The sequence below is a fragment of the Mauremys mutica genome, chromosome 2, assembly GCF_020497125.1.
Source record: "Mauremys mutica isolate MM-2020 ecotype Southern chromosome 2, ASM2049712v1, whole genome shotgun sequence".
Lineage (NCBI taxonomy): Eukaryota > Metazoa > Chordata > Testudines > Geoemydidae > Mauremys > Mauremys mutica.
Window position 1 is genome coordinate 164,360,162 of NC_059073.1, and position 22,488 is coordinate 164,382,649.

The 22,488-nt window shown below is 42.5% G+C and overlaps 1 protein-coding gene across 2 annotated transcripts in view; it reads left to right on the forward strand.

Moving 5' to 3' along the window:
- Nucleotides 1-22,488, forward strand: part of SEMA5A (semaphorin 5A) — a 668,529-nt gene that overhangs the window by 352,673 nt on the left and 293,368 nt on the right. For both annotated transcript variants that reach the window (XM_045005697.1, XM_045005698.1), the window contains one exon: nt 4,575-4,637. In XM_045005697.1, coding sequence (XP_044861632.1) covers nt 4,575-4,637 — 63 coding nt within the window. The remainder of the gene's footprint in view (nt 1-4,574; nt 4,638-22,488) is intronic.

Sequence of the window (22,488 nt, forward strand, 5' to 3'; positions counted from 1 at the left end):
AGAAAGACTTAAAATATCCAGCCAACATTGAAGTCGTGTCCCCTTTCACCATCCAATCAAAAGATGAGGCATCACTTTTGAAGTCTTGCAACTGGGTCTTACAGTCCAGTATATTTGTGCAAAACATCTTATGCCATTCCCGTTTATGTAAGACTACTTAAGTCATAGCCATTTGTATGGCGATGGTGATACATACATTGAACACCTGCTGGCTCATCCCCAATTAGCAACCTACTTTCACAAGTTGCTTTCCATGGCCCCCTTTTGAAGTGCATCCTCTGGCCAACTTCACACAGTGTGCTTGCTCAAGTAGTATTTTCTCCTCGGCACTTTGCTGACTGCTGAAATGTCTAGGTTAAAGATCACAGTTTGAAAAAAAGCCTCTCCACTGCTTTTATGATCTTTAATTTGTTTTAACTGTCCAACACGCAGTAACACAATGTCATTTAAAATATTGCTGTTCTTTAGCAGGCCAGAACAGCTGTATACGTTTTTCATTTCTTCTCTCCTTATTTTAACAATAATTTTAGGAACTCTGTATATATGGCTGACCTGTGTCTGTGCATTAGTGGTCAAACACATAGGTGTAGATTGACGTCTATATTTTTTTTGCGCGGGGCAGTTCCAGTCAGGCCAGTGGGGCTGCACATGGGTGGGTGGGCAAATTCCGTGCCTAACCGAGGTTTGCAGTTGGGGGAGGGGGCAATACCCCTTCTTCCCCTCCCCCTAAAACTATGCCAATGGTCAAACAGTTGCATTTCTTATTATTCAACTCTGTGTTCAACCGTCCTTAGAACACATTATTTGGTTCTATCTCTTTATTTATCCATTTCTAGCATGGGTATATTTCACTGACTTGTAGTAACATAAGCATACTTGGTTGGAAATATTATCCTTACTTTGCTAACTTAATCATTAATTTAAAATATATCAGTATGAACACAGCCCCCTTCTTTTCTTAGCAGGATGCCCCTAAAGTAAACCCTGCCATTAATTGTACAATGTCTTGCATATAGCTTAATTCATAAAAAAATAGTTTATTCAGTTTAGTTCCTTATATTTACCCCAATACAGTATCTGACAATATCCTATAGTGTCTTAATATTAAATGTATGTTTCAATTCATTCATTCAAAGTATATTAGAGAAAGGAGAGGGAAAAGTAAGTTTCTTTTTCAGTTACACCACAGGTGCGGTTAATATGCTTCCAGACTTACCTGCATTGAGTTCCATTACATACTCGTGTGAAAGACTGCAAAAACTGTGCCATTGTGGTTTGAGTTTCTACTCTCTCAGGCCTTTGACTTTTCTCTCCTGAAAAAATCTAGATATCTGGGCAGTTCTCAGTTAGCAATAAATTATAGTTTGGGAGGCTTAGTCAATATATAGGAATCTCACTGGAACTGGTTGAGTCTGAAATATTTGTAGAGATGTTTGTGAACACTCAAAGTGGCCACTTCTATATATATTTGTTTTGGAGGAGGAAAGAGGATTCCCCCCAAAGTCATATAATCTAGTGTATTAATCACAGGGCTAAGAATAATTAGTTTTTGAATTTTGTTCCCATCTCATGCATCTGAAGACGTGAGGTTTTTTACCCACGAAAGCTTATGCCCAAATAAATCTGTTAGTCCTTAAGGTGCCACCGGACTCCTTGTTGTTGTTTTTGTGGCTACAGACTAAGACAGTTGTCTCCTGATACTTGTTCCTAACTCTGCTACTGACAAACCGTAATCATTCTTTGCATTTTTGTAGCACTTTGCATGCATTGTTTAATTATGCTGTGCAACTTTGCAAAGTAGGTAAATATGATTGCCCCCATTTTGCAGATTTCGAAATAAAGACTGAGTGAAATGAACTAAGGTCCCACAGCAAGTTAGTGTTAGAATGAGACAAAATAGAATTCAGTGATCTTGACTCTCAAAACGAATGTCCATTCCAATAGATTAGTAAAGAAACGAAAATGCAAGGGAATCTATTTAATCTTTCTCAGTTTAGGATTCCAGATCTTTAAAATTGGGAAAATATTTTTTTTTTTGTCTGTGGCAGCAGGTATTTTAAATCTTGTGCAGTACATTTTCACCTGTGGTAAACACCATTGGCTCTTTATTATAGGTAGTGGATTTGTGGCAGTGGTAAACTAGTCTGTGTGAAGCAGAGTACCTCTGCCAAACCATACATTGGATGTTAAAGAAGGGCACCCAAAACGAAGCTTCTTCTGAAAATTTTGCCATAAGCATTGTGTTTTGGGGGCATTGCAGTATAATGGATTATGCATGCTCCTAGGATATGGTCCCATGATATGAGAGAGACACTATAGGTGAGGTAATACCTTTTATTGGACCAACTTCTGTTGGTGGAAGGGACAAGCTTTCAAGCTACAAAGAGATCTTCCTCAGGCCCAGAGAAGGCAACCAGAGTGAGCAAAAAATACAATATGGGACAGATTGTTAAGCACAAGGGGTTTGCTCATGCTGTAAGATATGCTACATGCTTAACATGTCTTCTTTCTCTCCACTCCCCAGGCTGGTACAGCCTACTAAGTTCGCATATGGTGAGCACTCTCCTTAAAGCCTTAATTTAAATCTACATTTCTCATGAAATCTTCCTACACTGATGACCTTCCAGTAACTCCTTTTACATTGGAACCATAGTAGAGTTTAAGCTTCAATGCTTTTATGGATTAAAATTTCCAAAATCAGACACTGGCACATACTGCTATACAACATATAGACTTATTGTGTCCTGGTGGCATTTGCTTTAGTTCTCTATTCTAAAGCAAACTTTATAATACTCTAGAAACTTAGGATACGTTGGTATGCCAAGAAGAGTCTTTTATAGAATACTTACCATTTGTGGGATAAAACTGCTTTTTGTACAAAAGAGTTAAGGTATTGTTCCCTTTTTATACAGCTCCTTATGAGGGTGTTTCATGCTGCTATATACAATTTGTTACAAATGCTAGGGTCATTCACTGAAGGATTCTTCCAGACTGTTTAAAAAGTTTTCAATAAATCCCCACTGATGTAGTAATTCATCTGCAATAGAAATTGTTTTAAATGGAAAGGAGTTTGGGGAACAGGGCCGGGGGAGGGGAGGACTGATTATAAGGTTATTTTTCTGGAAATAAAAAAATCTCATTCTTGGGCCAGTTGAAAAGGCAAATCAAAGAGTAGTATTGTCAGAAGGTGTTTTCTTCCCCTCATTTAAATAGGCTTTCAGCCTATTATTTTTACTAATTACAGAGTCTTCTTACTATTAATACAATCTCCATGAAAGTTCGGCTACAAAAAAATTAGCTACATTAAATCAGCATGAGTTGGCTTTGGTTACTTAAAATGAAAATGGGGCAAACTGTGGTTTAAATTGTTAAGCTGCAACAGTTAGTAACGAGATCACAGTTTTTTCTGGTAAAAAAGAAAATGCAATCAATTACACTTTTAATCTAAATAACAGATATAAATACACACCCTAGATGTGAAAGGTACCATCGATATCAAATATCAGAGGGGTATCCGTGTTAGTCTGGATCTGTAAAAGCAGCAAAGAGTACTGTGGCACCTTATAGACTAACAGACGTATTGGAGCATGAGCTTTTGTGGGTGAATACCCAATGGATCTGACGAAGTGGGTATTCACCCGCGAAAGCTCATGCTCCAATACGTCTGATAGTCTATAAGGTGCCACAGGACTCTTTGCTGCTTTTATCGATATCAAAGGCACTCTTGATTATACAGTATATATATATATATATATGCAACTATGCACATGTATCAGTATGTACACCCTGAAATATACACTCTATAAAAGAATATACTTCCTAAGTCATAGCTTTTGAACATTAGATAAAGCAATAAGGTTTAATTCATACACTGAAATGACAGCATGGTAAAGTAGTGTTACAGCTGTGGCATAAATCTGTTGACGCAAAGAGACAACACAGAAATTAGGCTAAATCACCTCAGTTCCAAAGTAGACAATTTTAGTGCTGTTGTTTTGTATGTTTCTTTTTTCTCTCAAACCAAAATGTAAGTTTTAGTGCTTGTGATTAATGCTGGATTGGTAGCCTCTTGAATTTATGCTGACAGGACGGACAGCAACAGTGCACCCTTTCCCACAGCATGATGACTATGTCTCTCAACAAAGTTGACCTCAAATGCTATGGCGATGCAGGCCATTTAACTACCTAGACTGACAGATCTGGGGATAGAACATCTTTTCCTCTCCATACTTATTCAATCACTTTGCTTTGCTAGGACTGCCAGGAATAGTGCTAATTAGTGCTGATAGTGATTTTTCTGATGTAGGTAAGTGTGTTCTAGGTCTGGATTGAAAACACCAACCTCACTTTAGCTACGTCACTAAGAAGCCATCAATAAGAATGATATCTGTTTCTGAGGAAAAAAAAAACATTATAACAATATTGTAAATGGATTCTCCCCAATATCAACTGTTAATGTGACAGAACAATGTACCATAAACATGACTGTGTTAGCTGTCTCTATCTGACACTACTATGTGGTTTGTACTTTACTTACCTTTGTCTATAAATATTTTTATTGATATGTATTTCAGGCAGTGGAGTGGCAGTGTGATGAAGCTACTAAAAGAGCCTGTTACAGTAAGGGCAAATCAAAGGTAAGTACGTGATAGCTGTGCTGCTTAATCAAAACTTATATTTGGTTGACAAGATATCCAGTAGAGCCATGTACTGGACTAGTCAGTGTACTAACCTCTTCTCTATAAAGTTCTTGTTCTTCTAAAAGTAATGCAAGATTCTTTAGGGTGGCAATATGGCATTTCTTGGAGTGTAGGCAAAGAATATAAACAATAATATTTCAGGAAACAATATTTCAGCTGCTTCCTTCCAGAAACCCATCAAAGGCCCTAGAGTAACAATACTCAATTTACGTAGTTTGTGTCACTTTACTTTCTTAGTCCTACAGTATGTGAAATTCAGTGGACTAGATTCTGATCTCATTGGTGTAAATCTAAATTAACTCATCAGAAGTCCTTCCATAATACACCATTTATCCTTTGGGTATCAGGCACAATTTTATAAACTTTTCTATTTCTGTGCCACATGACTTGCCCCAAGGATTTATTGACCTTTTGAGAATAATAGTCTGAAATTCACTACCTCTGTCGACATAAGACCTGCTATGTTTCTGCAGTCCAAACCCAGATTCCAGTTTGACCAGCTACATTTTTTTTATGTATACAGCGTAGTTAAATGCAGTGCGAAGAAAGAACAGGTCCTGTGGGCATATAAAAAGAATAATTTTTGTAAGTTCTTAGAGGTGCACTTAACTAACCAAATTTATTTGTGTGACATTGTGCAGAATCTACTTCACAACTTGAGCATTTTTTTTTATCTGTTGCTGCTTATGTTTGCCAGTTGTGCAGGCACTTGTATCACAATCCTATATGTTCACTGTAAATAAGTTACATTTTAGAAATGCTAACATTATGAACCTACATTGCTTATTGAAAGAAATGAATCAATATCTGTTTTATAACTTGTATTAAATATTGTAAACAAACAAAAACAAAATCAAGAAAACCTATCACCAAAGCTAAGCTAATGTTAGTAATACTAAACTAAACTAAGTATAAAACAATACAGCTATCACATCAAGTCAAGTCTCGGTATTGGAATGGAATCAAATAATCAGATTAGTCAGATCATCAGCTGAATATAGTAAATAATCAATCCTTATAAGAGGGATCTCAGAAGGAGGCTCTCTCTTTGGTTAGACACCCCAACTAAAAAAAAATCAGCCTAGTTAGTCAAGTCTAACTTGGATCTGGTTAAATATTTTTATACTGAAGACAAATTATTATCTAATACTAAAACCACAACCTCAGAGCCAATTATAAAGCTTCTTCTTTAGATTTCAGTTTCAGTGTGGTGGTTAACCCTTCCCCAATCTCCTCTCTCCGGATTGCATAGAAAAAGACTCTAACAAAACTCTTTGATAAGCAGAAGTTTGAGAAATCTTATGTACCAAATTTTATGTATGACTGTTTAAGTTTGCGAAGGCTTAGCAGCTGTCCCTCCCACTCCAGCTCAGGGGAAGGCCACTCTGCCTCACTACATCTCTGGGGCACCACCCCAAGCAAGTATCAGAGCTTTGGCTTTCAGGCAGGGCAGGGCCAGCAAACAGTCTTGAGGCTCAGGCCCTCAGGCACGGCAGAGCCAACAAACAGTCTAGGAGCTTGGGCCCTAGACAGGGCAGAGCAACCAAGCAGTCTTAAGGCTCAGGCCCTTAGGCAGAGCAGAGCAAAGGAACAGTTTTATAGCTCAGGCCCTTCGGCAGGGCAAACAATCAGTCTGACGACCCAGCTCTGGCAGATGGCAGGCAGACGCAGGCCTCTTGGCCTAAGGTGGGGAGGCTGCCACCCCAGGAGTAGGGTTGGTAGCAGGGGGTAGGGGAACCCGGGCCCACCCTACTTCACCTGGTCTTAGCCCAGGGACCTAACAGTGACGGAGTGTTCCACCACTGGGTCAGCAAGGATCCAAACAAAACATGCTGATGTAGAATCAAGCAACAACCCAACTGAGCTAAAGTCTGGTTTACCTGGGCCACTTCTTAAGATCCCCTTGTTGGGTACCTGCATTCCACAGGAGTCCTCTGTTTTCTCAGGATATGCGGTAAGCACCAGACATGGCAGCTCTTCACCTGGGTCAATCTCAGGGTTCAGCTCCAGGGCCCTGCAGTGGCCTGGAGAAGTCTGCTCCCTTCCCTTCCCTGACTCAGACTCAACTGGGTTGGTGGCTCTGCCTTTTATTCATAGAATCATAGAATCTCAGGGTTGGAAGGAACCTCAGGAGGTCATCTAGTCCAACCCCCTGCTCAAAGCAGGACCAAACCCAACTAAATCATCCCAGCCAGGGCTTTGTCAAGCCTGACCTTAAAAACCTCTAAGGAAGGAGATTCCACTACCTCCCTAGGTAACCCATTCCAGTTTTTCACCACCCTACTAGTGAAAAAGTTTTTCCTAATGTCCAACCTAAACCTCCCCCTCTGCAACTTGAGACCATTACTCCTTGTTCTGTCATCTTCTACCACTGAGAACAGTCTAGATCCATCCTCTTTGGAACCCCCTTTCAGGTAGTTGAAAGCAGCTATCAAATCCCCCCTCATTCTTCTCTTCTGCAGACTAAACAATCCCAGTTCCCTCAGCCTCTCCTCATAAGTCATGTGCTCCAGCCCCCTAATCATTTTTGTTGCCCTCCGCTGGACTCTCTCCAATTTATCCACATCTTTCTTGTAGTGTGGGGCCCAAAACTGGACACAGTACTCCAAATGAGGCCTCACCAGTGCTGAATGGAGGGGAATGATCACTTCCCTCGATCTGCTGGAAATGCCCCTACTTATACTTGGCAACAAGGGCACACTGTTGACTCATATTCAGCTTTTCGTCCACCGTAACCCCTAGGTCCTTTTCTGCAGAACTGCTGCCCAGCCATTCGGTCCCTAGTCTGTAGCAGTGCATGGGATTCTTCCGTCCTAAGTGCAGGACTCTGCACTTGTCCTTGTTGAACCTCATCATATTTCTTTTGGCCCAATCCTCTAATTTGTCTAGGTCCCTCTGTATCCTATCCCTACCCTCCAGCGTATCAACCACTCCTCCCAGTTTAGTGTCATCTGCAAACTTGCTAAGGGTGCAGTCCACACCATCCTCCAGATCGTTAATGAATATATTGAACAAAACCGGCCCCAGCACCGACCCTTCGGGCACTCCACTTGATACCGGCTGCCAACTAGACATGGAACCATTGATCACTACCCGTTGAGCCCGACCATCTAGCCAGTTTTCTATCCACCTTACCGTCCATTCATCCAGCCCAAACTTCTTTAACTTGCTGGCAAGAATACTGTGGGAGACTGTATCAAAAGCTTTGCTAAAGTCCAGAAATAGTACATCCACTGCTTTCCCCTCATCCACAGAGCCGGTTATCTCGTCATAGAAGGCAATTAGGTTAGTCAGGCATGACTTGCCCTTGGTGAATCCATGCTGACTGTTCCTGATCACTTTCCCCTCCTTTAAGTGGTTCAGGATTGATTCCTTGAGGACCTGTTCCATGATTTTTCCAGGGACTGAGGTGAGACTGACTGGCCTGTAGTTCCCTGGATCTTCCTTCTTCCCTTTTTTAAAGATGGGCACTACATTAGCTTTTTTCCAGTCATCCGGGACCTCCCCCGATCGCCATGATTTTTCAAAGATAATGGCCAATGGCTCTGCAATCTCATCGGCCAACTCCTTTAGCACCCTCGGATGCAGCGCATCCGGCCCCATGGACTTGTGCTCGTCCAGCTTTCCTAAATAGCCCCGAACTACTTCTTTCTCCACAGAGAGCTGTTCACCTCCTCCCCATACCGTGCTGCAGAGTGCAGCTGTCTGGGAGCTGACCTTGTCTGTGAAGACAGAGGCAAAAAAAGCATTGAGTACACTAGCTTTCTCCACATCCTCTGTCACTAGGTTCCCTCCCTCTTTCAGCAAGGGGCCCACACTTTCCTTGACTTTCTTCCTATTGCTAACATACCTAAAGAAACCCTTCTTGTTACTCCTAACATCTCCGGCTAGCTGCAACTCCAAGTGTGATTTGGCCTTCCTGATTTCACACCTGCATGCCTGAGCAATACTTTTATACTCCTCCCTGGTTATTTGTCCAAACTTCCACTTCTTGTAAGCTGTTCTTTTGTGTTTAAGACGAGCAAGGATTTCACTGTTAAGCCAAGCTGGTCGCCTGCCATATTTACTTTTCTTCCTACACATCGGGATGGTTTATTCTTCCTGTCCTGCCCCTTGGCTTCCAGCGGGAAGGGCGAGTCTGATCTGGCTCCATCCACCAGGGATTACAGAGTGACTCCTCTCTCTCCAGATCAGTGGGAGGCCGCTCTGCCTTATTATAAAGTTCCTTAGGACTTTTAAACACAGAATATGGAACGCACTTTAATGAATATCTTTGAAACTTTGGTTAGGGCTATTTAAACTGGGGAACTTTTTTTGGTGCCCTCCCTTTATGAACTTGATGGGTGCTCATACACACATGCACTCACACAGCCAAACTTCCACACTCTAAAATGAGAGAATAAAAAGTCTGGACTGCCTCCCAGCTAAAAGAAGCAAACGACAATATTAGAAAAAGGAAAAATAAGATACGTAAAATAACAAGGGGATTGCAAATACTTCAGTTTTCATGGTCTTCTGGATTGTCACAGAACAGGAGCTGTAATCGCAGTCCTGCAACTAGATGGAACAACAGTTAATGGCATCCTTCATGTGCACGAAGACGGGTCAACAGCTGGTGTAGCCTTGTGTAGATGAATTGGCTTCCTTTCTCTAAGGTGGTTGACTTTTGGATTTCAGGAATGTGAGTCATCCCTCAGGTGGTTTGCTGACCCAAAAAACCAAGGCTTCTTGCCTTCTATTAATTTCTTATAGTTTTTACTCTACTTTGCAGTGCCACCCTTGAAGGCCTCTGGGCAAATCAAGTGTGGAGCCACACAAGTTGGTTAGTTATTGTTTAAATTAGGTCATTGTTAGTGAGCTTTGATTTTGGGAAAGTCCTGCTTAAGCCACCATTTAAAAAACAACAACATTGCTTTGCATACTAGGTCCATGACACCCACCCTCCAAAAAATAAATAAATAAAATAGAAAATACATAACAGAGGCCACTCTTTTTGAACTTGAAAGGCCATGTCCATGTGAAAAAGTCTTGACATGACATTTATATATCCAGTTTATGGAAAATTGACTCCAAATCCTGTAAAGATAATGGATTGAAAAGATCCTAGCAACTACCAGCCTCTTAGCATTCATCCATCAGCAAGATAAAAATAAATTTGAACAGTTTAGGACCAGATGTGATCTCCAACACACACTCAATATTTCGCTGCCAAGTTTGAAATGGCTGGGATGAGAATCAGCACCTCCAAATGGGAGGTCCTGGTCCTTTCCTGGAAGGAACTGGACTGCTCTCTCCAGGTAAATGGGGAAAAGTTCAAGTATCTAGGGGTCTTGTTCACAAGTGATAGTAAGCGGGAGTGTGTGAGATTGACTGGAGGATTGGTGCACCGATGACAGTGATGTGGATGCTGTACCTATTCTTGGTGGTGAAGCGGGAGCTGAGTTCTCAGTCGAAGCTCTCTGTTTACAGGTTGCCCTGCGTCCCCATCCTCACTTATGGTCCTGAACTTTGGATAATGACCAAAAGAATGAGACTGCAGGTACAAGTGGCAGAAATGAGGTTTCTTTGCAGGGTGGCTGGGCTTGCTCTCTGAGACAGGGTGAGGGCTCAGCTATTTCGGAGACCCTCGGAGTAGAGCTGGTACTCCTCTGGATTGAGAGGAACCAGCTGAAGTGGTTCAGGCACCTGATAAGGCTGCCTCCTAGGAGGCTTCTGTTGGAACTCTACCGGGCACATCCCACTGGGCGGAGGCCCTGTGGCTGACCCAGGAAAACACTGGAGGGATTGTATCTCCTGGCTGGCCTGGGAACACTAGGGAATCCCCCAGGAGGACCTGGAACCTATTGCAGAGGAAAGGGAGGTCTGGTCCTCCCTACTCTCCATGCTGCCGCTGTGACCCTCACCAGGAAAAGCAGCATAAAGGGAAAAGAAGAAAGATGAGAAGAAGGGCCAGATGTCATCATTCTTCTTATAAACAAGACAATTTACAGTAATCTTCATATTTAGAAACTAGGCCAAAAATCAAACAGTTTATCTTTGTAAGGCTGCATCTTGATAAAGAAAAGATACATTAAAACTTCTCAAGATAAAACCCATTAAAATTAAAAAAATTATTAATGTGTAGAAGATCTCTGTTCCTACATACTCTTTTCTCTCACAGATAGGGCCAGCTCCAGACCCCAGCGCGCCAAGCGCGCGCTTGGGGCGGCATTTTGCCGGCAGGGCGGCAGGCGGCTCCGGCGGACCTTCCGCAGTCATGCCTGCGGGAGGTCCACCGGAGCCACGGGACCAGCGGACCTCCCGCAGGCATGACTGCGGAGGGTGCGCTGGTCCCGCGGGTCGGGTGGACCTCCCGCAGGCATGACTGCGGAGGGTGCGCTGGTCCCGTGGCTCGGGTGGACCTCCCGCAGGCGTGCCTGCGGATGCTCCACCGGAGCCGCGGGACCAGCGCACCCTCCGCAGACACGTCTGCAAGAGGTCCCCTGGAGCCGCGGGACCAGTGACCGGCAGCGTGCCCCCTGCTGCATGCCGCCCTGCTTGGGGCAGCCAAATTCCTAGAGCCGCCCCTGTTCACAGAGTCTGTTCTCGTAAATTAATTAAAAAAAAACAAATCTACAAAAATATACATTTTATCTGTTTGAGTCATTAAATATGATTAAATTCTTATGAAGTCAAGATCATGGATATATCCAAGGACCTTATTTCAAAGCTAGAGAAGATTACCTATTTTGTGACACAGCATGACCTTTAACTCTAGTAACCTAAAAGTTCTAGGCTATTTAAACATTCAGATTAAAATGAGACTTTACATATATTTTTTTAAAGTTGCTGTAGTATGCTCTGTAGGATTATGCTGTGCAGAAGTATATCAGTTAGGCTGTACATGCAATTTACTACAATGAGCTTTGCTGTTTCATGAATTTAAATGAATTGAATTAAAAAGGTAAAGAAAAAAACATGAAAATAAATCAAAAGCAGTAGTTACTCAGTAGGCTTCAGGAGCTTAATTCAGCAGGACTCAAGTCAATGCAATTACTTATATCCAGATGCCAAAACATCTGGATCCAGGGATCCCTTACAAATGCTCTCACTGCCTTAAACATCATCTTAAACATATTCACCACTTCCACTTGTCAATGATTTAAATAGAAAGAAAGTTCATTCACATAACTGTTTTCCTTACTAAATTCACAAAAATAACGTTGCTTTGTAGGGCTGGCCTACCCTATTCTATTTGGGATTGATTAAAAAATGTATAAACTCACACCCATGGCAAGGATGTTTAATATTGTGGATGGTAAAGAGGCAGAATTATAATTTATTTGGAAAAAACTTTACTGAATATATAATCTATTAAGAATCATACATGTAAAATACAGTAACTCCTCACTTACCGCAGGATTCTTTGCTGCTTAATGTTATAGTTATGTTCTTGAAAAATGTGACTTTATGTGAAACCATGTTAAACTAATCCAATTTCTCCATAAGAATTAATGTAAAGGGGGAGGGTTAGGTTCCAGGTAATTTTTTTTTCACCAGACAAAAGACATTATATACATATCCAGTATAAGTTTTAAACAATTTTAAACAAACAGTTTAATATTGTACACAGCAATGAATGATTGTGAAGTTTTTTTGAGGTGGTGGAGTAAGAGGGTGGAATATTTCCCAGTGAATGCCTTGCTGCTAAATGATGAATTAGCACTCGGCTGAGCCCTCAAGGGTTAATACACTGTTATTAATGTAGCCTCATACTCTACAAGGCAGCATGGACTGAGGCAGGAGGGAGGAAACACAATGGATGCAGGGCACTAGCTGCAAAACTCTAAAAACTGAATATGATGATGAGCCCACACTACCCAGCTGGAGTGCATCACTCCCTCCTCTGGACAGCACATGCATGGCTGCGCCGGTGCTGACTTTCCAGGGTGCTGGGGAGTGCCTGCATGAGTGAAAGAGAGAGATGTGCATTGCCCCTTTAAGTACACTGACCCCACTTAAACTAAGTTGCCCTTTCAAGCAGATCAGCCAGTTCAGACAGGAAGCAACAGCTTCCAGCAAGCTCCCTCCTTTCTGTCCCTCTCCTCTGCTCTGGGGAGAGGGGGTACAGAGCGGGGGGCAGGAGCAGGGGGACATCCTGATACCAGCACCTCTCTCCCCCTCTCCCCCAGGAGGGGCTACTCTTCCAGAGAATCCTGCAAGCAGTGGACAAAGCAGGCAGCTGCCAAACGACGACGTTATAAGGGAGCATTGCGCAACTTTAAACGAGCTTGTTCCCTAATTGATCAGCAACATAACAATGAAACAACGTTAACCAGGACAACGTTAAGTGAGGAGTTACTGTAGAACAAGCTGAGTAATGCGAAGGAGAAATGAAGTATGAGAGCTACCAGATGCCATACGTTGAGTGGTTGGACTTTGGGCCCAGCAGACAACTTCAGTCCTGGATCTTCTGTACAAACCCAATAGATAAACCATTCGTAAAATTATAGCTGAGGATGCACAGAAGTAGACTTCTTTGACTTCAGTAGAAATCTGTTGAATCATCTCAGTCTCTTTCAAACCCTGCGCCTAAATTTGTTACCAACAGTTAATTGCTGTACAATAGCCGTTCAAATAATTCATTGGATATTGCTGAATAGAGGATACGATTTTGAAAGTTTCTTTTGTGAATTATGCTGCTCCTTCTACATCTATTTTACTTAACATTGTCTCAGACTGCAGAAGATAACCTTGGTTCTGTCTGGGAAATCCCTAAACTGTATTAACTGTTTTTATTTATTTCCCCCTCATTCTGGAAAGAAATAATACAAAACCATTTAAAAAAACCCTAAAACCACTGCCACTGAGCAACCTCATCTTCCTGCTAATTTATAAAGTTTGGAAAAATAGATTTATGCAAATACAGTTTTGTTTCTTGGTTAGAAAATATGTCTGTCAACGCTTAACAAAATAGGTGGAATCTTAAATATAGCTGATTCTGAAAACTGAAATACAATATTCTTACGTATTCTTTAAAGGTCTAGTCTGCTTCCTTTAAAATTAGTGCCAAATCTATCACTGTCTTCAAGGGCAGAAAGATCAGGTCTTAAATTGGGAGATTTAGATGTGTAAGCAAGGTAGAATTGAGCCCTGAAAAAATTACTTAAAAGAAATAAAGGGTAAAATCCTGTATCCATTGAAGTCAATGGCAAAATTCCCATTGACTTTAATTAGTGTGGGATTTCTCCTAAGGGCTGTGCTGGAAGAGAAAAGTAAATTATAATACAAATCGGTACTTGTGAGCTAATGTTATAAATTTCAATTTTCGATGGGTTTGTTGTTTCAAACAGTAGTTCCTCTTGTAGTGGTTTGGTGGATTGGCTCCTTTTTACTGTCCTTTCTGTCTTGCCTCTTCTTTTTTCTTTTTTCATTTTCTTTGTTTTTTCTTCTTCCTGTCTTCCCTTTTCCTCCATCTCAGTGATTCTTCCTTTCTGGTCTGACACACAACCTACCATGTTCCACAATCCTTTGCAGTTGAAAAAGACTGGAATTTGTATCACACAAGACACAGTCACCCTGTGGAACTTGTTCCCAAGGGATGTTGTGAAGACCAGAAATATAACTAGGTTCAAAAAAGAATTAGATAAGTTCATGGAGAATAGGTCCATCAATAGCTATTAGCCATGATGGTCAGGGATGCAACCCCATGCTCCGGGTTACTAAACCTCTGACTGCCAGAAGCTGGGACTGGATGACAGGGTACGGATCACTCAAAATTGCCCTGTTTTGTTAATTTCCCTGGAAGTATCTGGCTCAGACAGGCTATTGGGCTAGATGGACCATTAGTCTGACTTAGTATGGCTATTCTTACAGGTTTTTTTTTTTATTGTTTTGTAGGTCATGCATCAAGAAAGCTCAGGGGGATATAGGAGAATTGGTGCTGTTAGGTGTAAGGGGCTTTTCTGAACCAGCAAACTGATATAATTCCTCTCTGCAAAAGCAAGTTGGTAATCTGCCTTCACATGACTGAGAGCCTCTTTACTCTCCAAGTCTCACTTTTGTCTCCCCTCAAAAATCCCTTCTGCTTTCCACCTCTCTGTCACCCCCTTCTGCATTAAATATATTAAACAGGAGGAGGGAAGGAAGGAGGGAGGATGAGTGGCTTTCAAAGGGCCATCTTTGGCTGCAAAAGCATACTTGCAGTGGCGGGGAGAGGAGGAGGAGGTAGATTTGGGGTTGTTTCCTCTTGCTGCCCCTCTCCTTTGTCCCAATGGAGCCACATTCCAGTTTAGGAAATATTCTTCAATAGTCATTAAAATGCAGTCTTTGCTATGGAAATGTATGGCACTAACAAAAAGAGGTAAAAATTAATAATATTTTATTTAAAGTTTTTAACCCAAGGAAACTTTCTGAGATGCTTCATTGCATATGTAAGGAATTTAGTGATAGAATAGATTACAAGGAAATAAAACAATTACTAGTCTTTATCTAAAAAAGTAACAAAGACCCTCAGGGACCTCTTAAGTAGGCTTGTATTAAATTATGCATAATACTTAAGGGGTTTCACTTTCTAAATTGTTTTGTTCCTAAAAGATTTATGATTCTTAATGTAATATAGCCCTCAAACATTCATCCAGCTTTATCAGCAAGCCAGCTCACAGACATCAGCACTATGGAATTAAAAAAGAAAAAAGCCTAAATGTCAATGTAATATGACAAATTGTATTGATCAAAGGGACATATCGTAGAAAATATGGTTGGAATGTGTCCTGTAAATAAAAGCATAGGCCTCTGTTTTAGTAGCAGTTGCTTTTGAGGCTTAAAACTGTGAGAATAACAGCCAGCCAATGTCTGAGAGTCGCAGCACAGTGCTTGTGATCTAACATGATGGATGAAAGGAAAGGTAACTCTCAGCCTACACTAGCATACTTTGAATTTTATCTTGACAACACTAAACATTTCCCCTGTCCCAAACTAGAAACATAGTATCCAAATTCAGCTCCACAATACGAAAGTATATTCTGATATTAAATACTTTTGCTTGGAGTAGTACTAAGTATGTTTTTTTAAAAAGACTTAGGAATGGACCTCAGGAGTGTGGTACACAAGCACAGATTTTCATTCACTCCCATCATACCCTTCTGAAAGAAGGAGTAAATAGTTTCTATGGTGTTATTACAGTTGTTAGTTAGTCATTAGTATTATTAAATTGTTTTACCCTGGCTGGTGGTTTCATTCAATACCCAGTACTGAGGGCTGCATTGGTCACTGGGCTTCAAGCCTGTGTCTCCTGCAGAAAGCCCATGCATGTAAAACAGGAAGGGTTGGCAATTTCTTCTAGCAACATCCACCTGACAGCAATATCAGCTTTCCATCCTCACATGGATAACTGTTTTATATTATCTAATGATATGATGATCAGATTTTTTAAGGTCCTGGAAAAGTTGTGCTGTCAAATAAGGGAACCTGTTCCCCCTGGGATGTGAACTCAGCCTTGTCAAAATTTATGGGACCACTGTTTGAGCCTCTAGCAATGTGCTTCTTATTACACCTTTCTCTGAAGCTGGCATTCCTGTTAGCCATTGCTTTTGCCAGAAGAGTGCCTGAATGACATGCTCATAGAATGTCAGGGTTGGAAGGGACCTCAGGAGGTCATCTAGTCCAACCCCCTGCTCAAAGCAGGGCCAATCCCCAGACAGATTTTTGCCCCAGATCCCTAAGTGGCCCCCCTCAAGGATTGAACTCTCAACCCTGGGTTTAGCAGGCCAATGCTCAAACCACTGAGCTATCCCTTCCCACATGAATTATCAGATACAGGTTTTTTTAAAGATAAAGTCTACTTGCATTTTCATCTGAATTTTCTCTCTAAACTATTATCAAATTTTCATGTGAACCAGTTGATTTACTTACCTGTATTTTACCCCAAACTGCACACCAATAGAGAGGAGCAACAGCTACACACATTGGATGTCAGAACGGCATTGGTGTCCTATGTAGATAGAACTAAACAGTTTCAGTAGTCAACCCATCTATTTGTAGCCATATCTGAGAGAATAAAATAATTTTGTCTTGGATAACTTCCTGTATTCATGTTTGTTAGGACCTGAAAGGTGTCTCCCCACCAGATAAATTGACAGCACACCTCACAAGATCACAAGCAGCCTTCTCAGCATTCCTTGGGTGACTACCTATCCAGGCCATTTGTAGAGCATCAACTTGGTCCTCTGTTCACATCTTCACATCCCATTATGCCATTACTCAAGAGTTGATGCCAAGTTTAGATGAGTTGCTCTCTGGTCTACATGTACATGAACTCCAATTCCTTCTCCTATATCACTGCATGTCAGTCCCCAAGAGAAGTGTGGCACATATCCATATTCCTCCTCCCCTCTGCATCAGAGTTATCTGGCAAAAAGGAATTGAGGGGACTCAGTGTCACCTAGGGTTGCCAACTTTCTAATCACACAAAACCGAACACCCCTTTCCTGCCCCTTGACTTAGGCTCCACCCCGGCTCACTCCATTCCCCTCCCTCCATCAATTGCAACCCCCCACCCTCACTCACTTTTACTGGGCTGGGGCAGGGGGTTGGGGTGTGGGAGGGTGTGCGAGCTCCAGCTGGGGTGTGGACTCTGGGGTGTGGCAGGGGATGAGGGGTTTGGGGTTGAGGAGGGGCTGGGGCAGGGTGTTGGGGAAGTGTGGGGTCCAGGAGGAAGTTTGGGTGTGGGAGGGGACTCTGGACTAGGGCAGGAGGTTGGAGTGTAGGAGGGGGTTCAGGGCTGGGGTGGGGGTTGGGATGTTGGAGGGGGTGCAGGCTCCGGGAGGGCGTTTGGGTGTGGGAGGGGACTCTGGGCTAGGGCAGGGGGTTCGGGCGCGGGAGAGGGTTTGGGGTACCAATAGAAGCTGCAGAGCTGGCCCTCAGGATGGTGGCAGCGTGCAGAGCCTCCCTGGCCACCCATGCATCTAGGGGCTGCAGGGATCTGATGGCCGCTTCCGGGAGCCATGCGGAGCTAGGGTAGGCAGGGAGCCTGCCTTAGCCCCGGGCCCCCGCTGCGTTGCCAACCAGACTTTTAATGGCCCAATCGGCAGTGCTGACCGGAGCCACCAGGGTCCCTTTTCGACTGGGCATTCCAGTTGAAAACAGGTCACCTGGCAACCCTAGTGTCACCTGGCTCTCTATACCAGTGGCCAGTGGTGCGCAGCAGCAGAGGGTGCTCGAGCCACTCTGATGGGTATCACTGAGGGAAAACATTCTGATAACTGTGTGCAGGGCGCACACACACCAAGAGTGGAATGGACATGTGCAACACATTTTGAAGAAAAACAGTTATGAAAGCAGGGGCAGCTCCAGGCCCCAGCACGCCAAGCGCGTGCTTGCGGCGGCAAGCCGCGGGGGGTGCTCTGCTGGCGCCGCAAGGGCGGCAGGCAGGCTGCCTTCGGCGGCTTGCTTGCGGAGGGTCCGCTGGTCCCACGGCTTCAGTGGACCTCCGGTGGCGTACCTGCGGAGGGTCCGCTGGTCCCGCAGCTTCGGAGGACCTCCCGCAGGCACGTGAAGCCGTGGGACCAGCGGACCCTCTGCAGGCACGCCGCCGGAGGCAGCCTGCCTGCCGTGCTTGGGGCTGCAAAATCCCTAGAGCCGCCCCTGTATGAAAGGTCATTAACCATTTTTTCTGTTGTTTAGTGTATTAATGAAGTCAGAAGATAGCAATGCTTTTGATTTCAAACCACAGTCATATTCACCATTCACAGTCTGGAAGGGAAAAGGAAACACAATATGACCCTTTAGAAATCAGGGCTGACAGCACCCAATCCCAAAATGGTTCCCAGGAGGAAACACCTCTTTCCCTTGACTCTGCTACAGGAGCTTCTCCAAGACGATCAGGAGTTACACACACAGTTTTGCCTGGCAGTTAGGCCTTATTAGGAACTAGAGAACCTGCTAGCCTTGCCTGGGTGTGGTTGGGGAGTTCAGATTAGCTAAGCAATCAACAGGTAAATACTTGAGCACAGATGGCCGAGAAAGTCGACTGTTCTTAAAACTGTTCATTTCTTTTGTTATAATTGCTATTGTGTTGAAAATAAAAACAAAACAATGAGTCTGGGACCTGAGAAGAAGGGGTTTGAGAGGGGGTTCTTTTTTTGGTGTATTCTTCTAACAGACTAAGCCAGGAGTGGCCAACCTGAGCCTGAGAAGGAGCCAGAATTTACCAATGTACATTGCCAAAGAGCCACAGTAATACATCAGCAGCCCCTCATCAGCTCCCCCACCCCCAGCACCTCCTGATCAGCTGTTCCCTGGCATGCAGGAGGCTCGGGGGTGTGTGAGGGCACAATAGACTCAGGGGAGGAGGTGGGAAGGGGTGGAGTGGGGGCAGGGCCTGGGGCAGAGCCAGGGGTTGAGCAGTGAGCACTCCCTGGCACACTGGAAAGTTGGCACCTGTAGCTCCAGCCCCGGAGTCGGTACCTATACAAGGAGCTGCATATTAACTTTTGAAGAGCCGCATGTGGCTCCGGAGCCACAGGTTGGCAACCCCCTGGACTAAGCCCATAAAGTGGGGAGCACTTTTTAATTTTGTTTGATCATCCACAGGGTCTGGTTACAGAGGGAAAATTTGGTCTTTACTTACAGGGCCCAGGCTTTATGTACAAAAGGAGGCTATGCTGGTGGAACAGGGAGCTCTGCCTGTGTGCCTGTGACATGCACTTTCTTTCCACTCACACCACATAAGCCCTTCTGTGGGACAGCTTTGAGTTTCCACCTCTATGCAGTTGGACAACAGAGAATGAGGCCAGGGAGCTGGCTTCACTCCTATAACTTCCCTTCTCCTCCCACACCCTGAAATTCATTGGAGAAAACAAATTAATTACTTTTACCTGAGACTGCTTACCTCTTCATTGCCATGGAACCTGTTTTACTGGAGTAGGGGGCATAAGGATTACCAGGGACAACTGGGAAGAAGGACTCATTTGAGTTTCTGCTGGAGCTCTGCAGTCCAGGTGGCAGCAGGGAGCCAGTGGGTCCAGGTAGTAAAACAGAATGTGCAGGTTAAGAGTGGGCTCAGGGAAAACCATATTTTTCCTCCTGCCACAATGGAAGAATGAGTGGGAAGACTTCACAATTGAAAATCATGGCATTTCCTCTCTTATGTAGTGTAGAGGAAAGTGAGGCCCAAAAATATTTTGCCCAGAGGACAGGCCACCCAGGCATGCCACTGAAGAATGGATTTACACTCTGTTGAGGAACTCCGTTGGTTACTGGATTATGACTACTGAGATGCTACCTTATTTGCAGAAAAGGAACCTGCATAGAATTTTGCCTCCAGACTTTATTGATAATTGTCACACTGAGCTTTGTTAGAAGCCACGGAGGGAAAAGAGTTGGAGGGGAAAATATATAAGGACATTATCACATATGGCAGTTTAATGCACACTTGGCTTCAGAAAGCTGATAGTAGTTACTTAAACTTCATAGAGTTACCCACCTTAAACTGCTTAAAAGAACTAATGGATCAAGGGGTGAGCCAAATAAAATGTCATTATGGCCAGCATGTGTTAGCATTTTATAAGCTCCATAGAAGTCCACATGGTTAAAAGGTACTAAATCTGGCCATTCAGGTCGGCACCTGCAGCAGGGATTGTTGTAAAGCAAGGAAATAAATATGAGAGATTAAGGGAGAAATAGAGCAAAAGATTAAAAATAACCGGCAATGGATTCATTTTTCATTTAATTATTTAAGGCTCTAAGGGCCCAATGCATGAGTGTCGGGGCTCTTCACAAAAGTATTTAAAAACATAAAAATCAAATATAGACATAGCTGAAATAGTAATCTAAAACAATGAATTTGCTACAAAGAAATAAATAGCTGCAACCAGATTGCCCTCATATTGTCAAGTTGGTATGAAAATGAAGTAAAAACCTGGCCAGATAATAGTTGAAACCTTGGCATAAATTTTGTTAGTCTGCTTTATATTTTTGTAAAATCAGAGAATGCTGTGTAAATAAATTGCTTTTTTCTTTTCCCAAAGATTTTTTTATAAGGAAGCAGAAAAGCAAAATAGTGGGTAAAAACTCATTTGCAGAATAGATCTATGTGAAATAAACCCACTCAAACAAAACTGTTCTTGAAATCTGATGCATTCACAAAGGCCACCTTTATACCAGACACTGCCATTTCATACAGCAAGCCATTGTAGTCCCCAGACTCCTGAATCTGAACATCCAAATGAACCCGTATAGTTAAGTTTGTCTCTGAACCCTCCAAACTGACTCTGGAAGGTTCACATGACTCTCTAACATAATAGTTTTTCCAATTTTTTTTAGCTGTTGCTATTTAAAAAAATATGGGTAAAATAGCTAATTGTAAAGAAAGTGTGCCTTGGTTCATCAAAAGAGAATGTGTTTTTTTCTTCTCTCCCAAAGTGTGATTTTTTCTTTTAAATATTGGTTAATTTAAATGTGATTCCTTGTAAAAATTGCATCCAGATGAATCTGAGCCAGCGTCAACTCTACTTTGACTGCAGAGTGGGCTTACACAAGGGATGAATTTGACCCAATATCTTTTGCTTACCATGTTGTATTATATGAATCATTGAAAAGTTGGCACAGGGATTGAGAGCATAAAAGGAAAGAATCTTGCAAATGTTAAGAATGTCAGTGTTGAAAATGATCATTATTCTTCTTGAACACAGAGTGGGTGCTCAGTGTACAACTAATTTTATCTCAGAGCTATTTCAGCAGGCTGTGGAGTATGAAGAGGAGAGGTGAATAGGTCTGATGGGTTGTAATATCATAGCCCACTTGCTTTTCCTACACTTACATTCCAAGGCTTGCTGGGATAGCAAAAGATGAAAAATCTCCTATTGTTTCTGTACATACCACTTTTGCTAACATACTCCATCAAAAGAAACAAAGATGGCATTCCATTTACTCTGATTAAAAAACAAAATCTGCAGTAAGGGAAGTGTCCAAAGCTTTAACCATCACTCTTAATTGCTGAAAAGGACCAATAGTTCTGTCAAACTGCTCTGTAGTTTATTGTATCAGAGGGGTAGCTATGTTACTCTGGTTCTGTAAAAGCAGCAAAGAATCCTGTGGCACCTTATAGACTAACGTCTGTTAGTCTATAAGGTGCCACAGGATTCTTTGCTGCTTCTGTAATTTATTGATATTCCTGACTTCTGTTTGGTTCAAAGAATATTAAAAAAAAAAAAGTTTTGGTGAATTTAAGGTAAAGGTATTGTGTGAGGTTTTGGAACTCAGTCTGATTTTTTTAAAACTTTATTTTTATTGTTTTTATATAAAAAACAGACACACAACAAAACAAAACATATAAATACATGCACCAGATGGAAATAAATAACAAAATTCAATGTTCATTATTTGTAAAAGCTGGAAAACAACCAAACAAAAGCAAACTAAACAAAACCCTGAACCTGTATAGGTCATCAGTTATTGAAGTGACTAAATAGATAAATAAGTGAGAATATAACCTATGAGTCATAACCTGAGTATTGGGGACTAATATATACTAAACTGCAAATGTATGCAATAGTTTCATGTGTGAGAAGACATCTGGGCTGGATGAATGGACGGTAAGGTGGATAGATAACTGGCTAGATGGTCGGGCTCAACGGGTAGTGATCAATGGTTCCATGTCTAGTTGGCAGCCGGTATCAAGTGGAGTGCCCCAAGGGTCGGTGCTGGGGCCGGTTTTGTTCAATATCTTCATTAACGATCTGGAGGATGGTGTGGACTGCACCCTTAGCAAGTTTGCAGATGACACTAAACTGGGAGGAGTGGTTGATAC